We start from the raw sequence: 9,786 nt of genomic DNA on the forward strand, positions 1-9,786 counted from the left end.
ACCTGTCCCGCATACGTCTCTTTACCTGTCCCGCATACCTCTCTATACCTGTCCCGCATACCTCTCTTTACCTGTCCCGCATACGTCTCTTTACCTGTCCCGCATACGTCTCTTTACCTGTACCGCATACGTCTCAATACCTGTCCTGCATATTTCCCTATTCCTGTCCCGCATATGTCCCTGTATCTGTCCCACATAAGTCCCTGTACTTGTCCCGCATAAGTCCCTGTACTTGTCCCGCATAAGTCCCTGTACCTGTCCCGCATATTTCCCTATTCCTGTCCCGCGTATGTCCCTGTATCTGTCCCGCATATGTCCCTATACCTGTCCCGCATACGTCTCTTTACCTGTCCCGCATACCTCTCTATACCTGTCCCGCATACGTCTCTTTACCTGTCCCGCATACGTCTCAATACCTGTCCCGCATATTTCCCTATTCCTGTCCCGCGTATGTCCCTGTATCTGTCCCGCATACGTCTCTTTACAATGTCCCGCATATGTCCCTATTTCTGTCCCTCATATGTCCCTATACCTGTCCCGCATATGTCTCTATTTCTGTCCCGCATATGTCCCTATACCTGTCCCGCATATGTCTCTATTTCCGTCCCGCATATGTCCCTATTACTGTCCCGCATACGTCCCTATTCCTGTCCCGGATACATCTCTATACATGTCCTGCATACATGTCTATACATGTCCTTTATATCTCCCTATACATGTCCCGCATAAGTCTCTATAACTTTCATGCATATGTCTATATACATGTCCCGCATACGTCGCTATACCTGTCCTACATACCTGATAATCTCCTGGTGTTTTTTAAATTTTTTATTTACTTTAATCAAACTGAGGTTTTTTTTTTTTTTAGGTTTAGTTCGAAATCAAAGTTATGTTTCTGATTAGCCTGGCGTCAGCAGCACACAGACCAGCATTTGTGACTTGTCTGTTTCAGATGGGAGTGCAATAAAGATGTTCATGCGTGGCAGACCAATCACGATGTTCATCCCGTCAGATGTCTCGAACCACGACGAGATCCGGACAGAACTTCCCCCCGAAAGACTTAAGCTGGAATGGGTGTATCCTTGAGTCTGCAGAATTCTGTTGGTTTTTTCATGAGTATGCTCTACAGCAAACAGTCTATTTAATGTTTGTCTATACCAGGAGTCTGCAACCTTCAACACTTAAAAAGCCATTTGAGTCGCTTTGTCCCGGTAGGAGCCGCAACGTCTGACTTCACCCTTTAGAAAACATAAAACACAGATTTGTTTTCACGTTATTGTTACTATTTTGATAAATTTAAATATTGTTTTTTTCTTTTGTGGCCAAAATCATAAACAGGATAAAGTTTGAAGTAGTTCATAACTTTCGACAGAGGTCCTTTCAAAATAAGACACCCTGTGTCATAAATTCTGCCAAATTCTTGTGGATATAAGGACCCTTATCTATTTATCTAAAGGTGAAAGTAGATCGTACATCCTGTTAGTCAGTGTAATTGTGTGTAAAACAAGATATCTGCCAATAGTTTCTAATGAAAGTGCTGCTGGTGCAGGTTTTCCTGAACCGTTTTCAGGTATGGTTACCATGGCAGAGACTGCAGAGCGAATATCTACCTCCTTCCCACTGGCGAAATCGTTTACTTTGTGGCGTCGGTTGTGGTTCTGTTCAGCTACGAGGAGCGGGCTCAGAGACATTACCTCGGACACACCGACTCTGTGAAGTGGTGAGAAACGCCGCCGCTCGGGTTGTTGCGCCGCTGGCTGCCAGAGAACTAACACCTTTGTCCCCCCCTACAGCCTGGCCATTCATCCGGACAAGATCCGCATCGCCACGGGGCAGATCGCCGGAGTGGACAAGGATGGACGGGTGAGTGGAGCTTGGACTGGAGAGAAAGTCATTCAGGATTCTGGATTTTTCTGTTCTCTAATATTGTTTAAAAGTGGTCGTTAGCTGTGAGTTATCAATCATGAAGACGAATCTGCGACAAGCCTTTTTTTCTTGTTTTATTTCACAAACTTGTGGGGATTGTTTTATTTGATTAAAAAAAGAAATGGGAACTAAAAAAAAATAAAAAGCAGAAGTTGAGTCAGTAAATTGTGCTGTGATCGAGTGTCATGGTTCCTGAGTCGACAGCAGAACCTCTGACGGGACCGGTTCTTCTCCATGCAGGCGCTGCAACCTCACGTTCGGGTCTGGGACAGCGTCAGTCTCGCCACTATATCGGTCATCGGCATGGGAACATTTGAGCGAGGCGTTGGCTGCCTGGCGTTCTCCAAAGCTGTGAGTGTGGCTCAAAGCATCATGGGAAGTGTTCAGTGGCCGTTCGGTCAGTCACGAGGTTCTCGTCACGCCGCAGGACTCCGGTCAGCACCTGGGTGTGATCGATGACTGCAACGACCACATGCTGACCGTTTGGGACTGGCAGAAGAAGTCCAAGGTTGCAGAGATCAAGGTGAGTGTCTTCGTCGCAGATACCTGTCCAAGCTTTATGGGGCATTTTCTGAGTTCTGACTGCTGTGTGTGGTTCTGACAGACCACCAATGAGGTTGTTCTGGCGGTGGACTTTCACCCCACCGATCCAAACGCCATCGTCACCTGCGGAAAGTCGCACATCTTCTTCTGGACCTGGAACGGAAACTCCCTTGTCCGGAAGCAGGGGATCTTTGGGGTGAGTTACATCTTTGTGTTTCCATGGAAACGATGTATAAATACAACGTTGTCTGGCATGAATGAGGAGGAACAAGAGTTTTTTTCTTTGCCAGGAAGCGTCACTTTGGTGAACATTTTCTGTTATAGTCAGGAAGGACTTAATCTGATCTGAAAAACAAAGGGTTGCAGAACAAACTGACTGACGTTCTGCTGAAAAGCAGGAGCGTCCGTTTTTTCTGCAGCGATTTTGTGTTGAGGCCTCTAGAGTTTGATGAGATCCTGAGATCCTTTGGCCAAAGCCGCATCATTGCTAAACAGACCTGGCTTTATGGTGCAGGACCTACGGTAACATAGAACCTCCTCTGCTCAAAAACAGCTTCAAATGTGAAGTCCACATCTCTGATCCTGGTCTGACGGTGTAATCCTGATCCCGGTCTTGCTTCAGTCCAGTCTGTTTTTGTCGTTCTTGCAGAAATACGAGAAGCCAAAGTTCATTCAGTGTCTGGCCTTCCTGAGGAATGGAGACATCGTGACAGGAGATTCTGGAGGAATCCTTCTGATCTGGACCCGCAACTCTGCCGATGGCCCCCCTGCAAAGGGACCCAGAGGTGAGGATCTGGTGCTGAACATCACTCACGTTCTAGAAGTGTAACTGCATGAAAATGGTCTTTGATTACTGACTGAGCTCGTTTTTAAAGACACATTAAACAAAAAAAAAGTCAACATTTTTCCTAGTATTGTTGTTGGTACAGCATTCCCTCGCTCTGTCCCAGTTCATTTTTTCGCAAATTTTTTTTCACATATCTGCCTCCAGATTGTGGTTTCTACGTCACACCTACGAGCTTTTTCCAACGACTCACAACGATTTGAATAAAGAAATACTCAGAGATGCAGCTTAATCTTATTTGGTTTACAAATGACGTCCATCATCAGTAAAATGCTACAAGAACTTGTTAAAAACACCAAAAAGTTTAACTCGAGTGGAGTTTTTAGGCTGTTTTTCTTGGATGACTCGTCCAGGAGGTCCTGGATGTTGTGAAAGCAAAAAGTGGAACTTTTTTCACGGTTTAAGGAACCGTCAGCCACGCATCGTTCTACTGCGAACCTCCACATTCCTGTGGAAACAAATCGCTGAAGGTCAAATGTCTCTCAAACCGGGATGGATCTGAACAGGTTTGGCATCAGGACAGGTTTTCAGCAGGTCCGAACTGTTCCCGCCCTTCAGGCAGAGTTTCAGCTGCATCAGGCTGGCACTCGCAGAGCGACTGGATCCGTTTGGTGAACAGGAAGACCGTAGGGTTTGGCCACGGTCCACCGAGGGCTTAATGACACGTTGTTAAACAGGTTTGAAGGGAAGTGCAGCCAAGACTTAAATGTTTTTTTAAGCTGGCAGATTAGAGAAAACAGTTTTTCCTTTTGATTTCACTTCTTAACACAAACATGATTCAACTGTTTTACAAAGCTATAAACACACTGAACAAATAAAATTAAACAAAATGGAATAATAGAAAAACTTATTGAGGTAAGAAAGTGAAACCTAAAACTTGTAGCTGCAGGGAGAGAAAAATGCATCTAGAAAAACCGTGCAGCAGACTTCTGGGTAAAGTGTGAAAGTAGTACATTCATGTACTTTCCACACTCCAGGTTTATTTAAACCAGGACAGGTATTCACAATCAACTATCCTGGCTGTGTTCCAGCACTGCAGCAAGCTGATAGGCTCGGAGAGCTGGAAAATTGGCGATGGATCTGGAGGATCCAGATTTGAGTCATGTAGCACTTTTCATTTTAACTCTTTGTTTTAGCCTCAGAGGCTAAACAGAGATTTGGGACACCAAGGCCAACCAAGGCCATAGATATGTTCTCTTTAGCTTCACCACTGAAGCTGCATTTCCATCAGACTACGGTCACATGTCCCAGAATGCCACAGTGCACCACCCTAAATGCAAGTTTTTTAGCCAGAGGCCGTCCGGGCACATTTGAAGTTTTGGAGGTGGCAGTCCAGTGACAGGCGGGTGGCAGGAAGGCAGCAGCCAATTTCAGACTGCCACCCCCCTGCCCCTGTTCTGCCGTCCGAGAGGACAGGACTCCACCTTGTTGGAAACAGGTAGCCAGCTTGCTACAGTAACCCCGCCCATTATGAGACGGGTTTCAAGGGAGGTTGAATCTTGGTGAGTAGTTTCTAGATGGTAAAATGGAAATAGTTTAGCCCAGGATACTTTGTTTGCCCTGGAAACCTAGAAAAAAGATTCAGTGAAAATTCTTGATTGTCTCCAACTTTAGTGTGACATCATTGTTCCTAATCAATTGTGGTTTTAGTGCCTTTTTAACAAAAATGCCCCCTTGTGACCTTTGACCACTTTATCTGGCCTCCATATTCAGAATAAGTTTAATTTCATAAAGAAACTTTTGTGTTTGTGTGAGCAGCCTTACAGATCAGTCGGCAGGTGGAGGCGCATGAGGGGAGCGTCTTCTGCATGTGTGAGATGAGGAGTGGCTCCCTGCTGACCGGCGGAGGCAAAGACAGGAAGATCATCTTATGGGACCATGAAATGCGAGCGGAGCGGGACATTGAGGTACTCGTCTGGTTTGGAGGATCCCTGTTTAAGTTCCAGGAAGTCAGCCATCATGACCCTGAAGAACCGGAGCCGTCTGTGTTTCCCTGCAGGTTCCAGAACAGTACGGAAGCATCCGAGTGATAGCTGAGGGAAAGGGGGAGGAGTTACTGGTTGGAACGTCCCGCAACTTCCTCCTGAGAGGAACGTTTAATGATGGCTTTCAAGTGGAGGTGCAGGTAAAGTCGTATGATGCTATCGTCAGCAGGTTCTACTTCGTGGCTTCAAATGAATTCCCACACTTCAAGGTCTTTGTGTTTTCTTCAGGGACACACCGACGAGCTGTGGGGTTTGGCGTCTCACCCCTTCAAGGACATGTTCCTGACGTGCGCCCAGGACCGCTTGGTCTGCCTCTGGGATTCCACGGACCACAAGCTGCAGTGGAGTCGCGTGCTGACGGTGTGGAGGGCGGGGTCTATGGACAGCTGTCTTACGATTCGTTAACTCATGGTTGACAGAGCTTCTCTTTCTCGTCTTCTTCAGGAACATGGACACTGTGCAGACTTCCATCCCAGTGGAGCTGTGGTTGCCATAGGTACCCATGTCGGAAGGTCAGTAAGGGGGTCAAATTCAAAGGTTTTCATCCCGATATGTGTCTCACGATACAATATGAATCGCAATATATTCCTACAAGGGTTATATTTAGAGATCTTTATCCGATAAAGGTCTCACGATACGATATGCATTGTGATATATTCCAATAAGGGTTAAATTCAAAGATTTTTATCCCGATACGTGTCTCACGATACAATATGTTTCAAGATGCATTTCAAGAGGGGTTAATTTAGAACGTTTTTGTCCCGATACGTGATTCACGATAAGATATGCTTTGCAATATATTCCGTAAAAAAGGGTTAAATTCAAAGATTTTTATCCCGATGCGTGCCTCACAATATGATGTGCATCACGATATATTTCAAGAAGGGTTAGTTGAAGATTTTTCTCTTGCGATATTTTGTTTAAAGATACTCCTAGATACTAATTGAAGTATCAATTTAAAATACTGACAAAAATATATTTAATGAGTTATTTATGAGCGTTCTTCGCGAGGCTAGCTGATCATTGTTGGCTCGAGCAGCTACCCTTGTGGAGAAAGTGTTGGTGTTAGCCTGGGACTAGAGCAGACTCTTCCTGGAGGGGGCGGTTCTCAACTTGTGACATCAGCAAGTGAGGACCCGCTCATTTTCGTGGGTACGGGAGGGGCTGCTGCAGAGAGCGCAGGTATTAGAGGATTACTCAGAAATACGTGAACAGATCAAAATACCGGTTTGGGGTTCGTTATAGTGAGGTATGAACAGTAAAATACACTTAAAAGCTCAAAAAGTTGGTTTTTAATGGTATTGCTCCTTTAAGGTACAAATCGTGGTTTGATCTGTGAATTGTTGAACTTGATTCATGAATCAGATCGGCGCATCAGTAACGATCCCCAGCCCTAATGATGTTCCTCTTGATGTCCTGTAATGTCCTGACTGGATCTATATGTTCTAATGGATCTTCTTTGTGTCCCCCTGATGTTCCAGGTGGTTTGTTCTGGACGCTGAGACCAGCGACCTGGTGGGGATCCACACGGATGGGAACGAGCAGCTGTCAGTGATGCGCTACTCCGTAGGTGCGTACAGTCATGGTGGAGGTTGCTGTTAAATGTTTTGTCGGGGGAAACTATAATTCCCAGCATGCCTCTGTGTCCCCTGCAGATGGCAGCATGCTCGCCGTTGGCTCTCACGATAACTTCATTTACCTCTACAACGTGCTGGAGCGAGGACACAAGTACAGCCGATATCTGAAGTGCTCGGTGAGTGTTTGACTTAGGAACGCGGTCGTTCTAAACCCAGAGATGGAGATGATCAGGATTACTCTCATGTTTCCTCAGGGACATTCCAGTTACATCACACACCTGGACTGGTCACCCGACAACAACTTCATCATGTCCAACTCTGGGGACTATGAGATCCTCTACTGTAAGTGCAGTTTATTGAGCTGCGGAGTATTTTATAGTACTGTGTAGTAACATATCTTTGTTCAAGGGGACGTTCCAAACGGCTGTCAGCTGATCCGAAACCGATCCGACTGCAAAGACATCGACTGGGCGACGTACACGTGCGTCCTGGGATACCACGTGTTCGGTCAGTATATGTGAGCGCGTGGTTGGCCTTCGACCCGTGTGGACTCTGCAGTAAGGCTGTTCTCTTACAGGCGTTTGGCCCGAGGGCTCAGACGGCACCGACATCAACGCTCTGGTGAGGTCTCACAACAGGAAGGTGATCGCTCTGGCGGACGACTTCTGCAAAGTTCACCTGTTCGCCTACCCGTGCTCCACCTTCAAGGTGATGCAGCTGCAAACACACAGACACGATAGCTTCTGTTTGTGAGACGATGAACATTTATCAAAGAGCAGAACTTCATTCAGAGACGACAGTTATTTTGTGTTTAATGAAATGCAGCTAAAGCTAATGTGATGGATAGACCGTGTCACACTCAAACTATGCAGTTTGTGCATATTTCATGGATGAATATGGTCATACATGAATATGGTGTATCTTCAAAAAGCGGAGCCCCCTCACCTTTTGCGCTTCCCCTCCGCAGTGCTGCAAAGCAGTGTGACACAGCCTTAAATGTATGGATGTTACTTAGACGCCATCTGTGGCTAACGCTCATCTGTACGTCTGCAGGCCCCCAGCCGCAAGTACAGCGCCCACAGCAGTCATGTGACCAACGTCAGCTTCCTCTACAACGACAGCCACCTCATCTCCACGGGGGGTAAGGACACCAGCATCATGCAGTGGCGTTTGATGGGGGGGCAGAAATCTTCTCTGCCGCTCACCGAAAGCCCAGTGACTAACTCCGCCCCCCGCCGGACGAATCCTGTCGTTGCCCCTTCGGATCCCGCGCCCACCACGCCGATAACTGAGCCCAACCCTCCCCTGACTGCTAACGGGACCCAGAAACCCTCCCAGGAGGTGTGCCCCCCCACTGAATTGATCCCGCCCTCCTCTGAGCTGACCCCGCCTCATTCGGAGTCCACCCCTCCCCCCTCAGACAGTACGGTGAGTCTGAAGGACAGCCTGGAGCCGAGCGACGACACGGCCACGCCCAGCGACGAGGGGATGCCGCCACTCACGCCCCCCTCTTAGGGAGCAGACAGTGAATGGGGGGGCTGGGTCTTTGAACCATTGAGAAAACTCCAGAAAAAAACTCCAATCTTTTATTTCTTTTGCCCCAAAAAATCAAGAGTTTGTGCCTTTAAAAAAAAATCTTTCATACAGGAATGAGCATGAATCACAGGTTTGCATTCAGCTTTTTATCCGTGAAGGGGAGAGAGCACGACACCCCCAACACGCTAAAACCTAAAAAATGACAAAACCCCTCCCCCGTCAAAAAGCCATGAAAAAAGAACAGACGAGAGCAAAGAGAACCAGGAAGAGTCCACGCCCCTTTCTATGTTTTTAATTCAAATTAAAACCATGAATTCACTAATAATGATATTTGCCTGCAGCTACTTCAAAGTAAAACACCAACAAAAGGTTTTAATTTGAAATTCAGAGGATGCTACAAATTGAAGATAAAAACTTGGAGGATTTTAGCCCCAAATAAAGACGCTTGTTTAATAACTTACTGACTAGTTTTAAGGTAATTTTTTCTCGTTTTAAACTCACCCTTCCTGTTGTGAGCTTAACAGGAAGTGAAAAAAAAGCTGACCTCCAAAGTAAAACTGTGACTGCAGTCTGCATGCCGTTGGTCAGAGTGAGACCTCTCTGCCCGAGGATCTTTGCAGCAGGCGTTTGTATATACTGCAGATGCTCATGTGTATATTTCTGTTTACCATTAGGGGGCAGCACAACCCTCAGCAACACTGTCAGGAAAATGTTCATATGCCGCTGCCCCCACCTTTGGGGGGCACAAAGCTGAACAACAGGGGGGGCACAGTTAATGAACGATTGCTGCTGTTGTCTTTGTCTCTTCTGGACTTTTTTTCCTCTGTCAGTCTGGATTCGGAGGGGGCGGGGCCTAAGCGTGGGTGGTGGGGGCTTTTTTTCTGTTGCTTTTTTACAGTCACCAGTTTTCTATGAGGCCCCCCTCCCCCGCTCAGAGTTCAGGAACTCGTCTTTCAGGAAGGGGGCGGGGTCAGTGGTGGAGCAGGCGGAGTTTATGATGTTTCATTATCAGTGTTTGATTGAATTACTCATGCTGTGATTTCATGCGACCGTTTTGAGCCAATTGTCTTCTCGAATGCATTCCTGTCAGACGACAGACTGTACTGAAGATTTCAAGAGAAAAAATAAAACCTTTGCAAACGACGCGTTTTGTTTCTGTTCAACCTTTGCTCCGCCTCCGATCTTTAACGCTTTAACTCCTGAGGCGTCGCTGGTGACGCTTAAACACAAAATCTTAAACATACAAAAGCCAAAGCATGACAAAAGCTGAAAACACTACGACAAAAGCCAAAGCACGACGACAAAAGCTGAAAAACACGACAAAAGCCAAAGCACAACAACAAAAACTGAAAACACTACGACAAAAGGCAAAGCA

The 9,786-nt window shown here is 46.5% G+C and overlaps 1 protein-coding gene across 4 annotated transcripts in view; it reads left to right on the forward strand.

Annotated features, from left to right (window-relative positions):
- Positions 1-9,554, forward strand: part of LOC112162144 (EMAP like 4) — an 18,859-nt gene extending 9,305 nt beyond the window's left edge. For all 4 annotated transcript variants that reach the window (XM_024297816.2, XM_024297818.2, XM_024297819.2 and 1 more), the window contains 17 exons: positions 953-1,076; positions 1,571-1,720; positions 1,794-1,863; positions 2,167-2,277; positions 2,354-2,449; positions 2,531-2,665; positions 3,119-3,254; positions 5,072-5,220; positions 5,313-5,438; positions 5,527-5,658; positions 5,743-5,810; positions 6,780-6,868; positions 6,954-7,051; positions 7,130-7,217; positions 7,284-7,382; positions 7,453-7,583; positions 7,929-9,554. In XM_024297816.2, the coding sequence (XP_024153584.1) occupies positions 953-1,076; positions 1,571-1,720; positions 1,794-1,863; positions 2,167-2,277; positions 2,354-2,449; positions 2,531-2,665; positions 3,119-3,254; positions 5,072-5,220; positions 5,313-5,438; positions 5,527-5,658; positions 5,743-5,810; positions 6,780-6,868; positions 6,954-7,051; positions 7,130-7,217; positions 7,284-7,382; positions 7,453-7,583; positions 7,929-8,390 (2,264 nt within the window). In that variant the 3' untranslated portion in view covers positions 8,391-9,554. The remainder of the gene's footprint in view (positions 1-952; positions 1,077-1,570; positions 1,721-1,793; positions 1,864-2,166; positions 2,278-2,353; positions 2,450-2,530; positions 2,666-3,118; positions 3,255-5,071; positions 5,221-5,312; positions 5,439-5,526; positions 5,659-5,742; positions 5,811-6,779; positions 6,869-6,953; positions 7,052-7,129; positions 7,218-7,283; positions 7,383-7,452; positions 7,584-7,928) is intronic.
- The last annotated feature ends 232 nt before the right edge of the window (positions 9,555-9,786 follow it).

This window comes from Oryzias melastigma, linkage group LG15, assembly GCF_002922805.2.
Source record: "Oryzias melastigma strain HK-1 linkage group LG15, ASM292280v2, whole genome shotgun sequence".
NCBI classification, from domain to species: domain Eukaryota; kingdom Metazoa; phylum Chordata; class Actinopteri; order Beloniformes; family Adrianichthyidae; genus Oryzias; species Oryzias melastigma.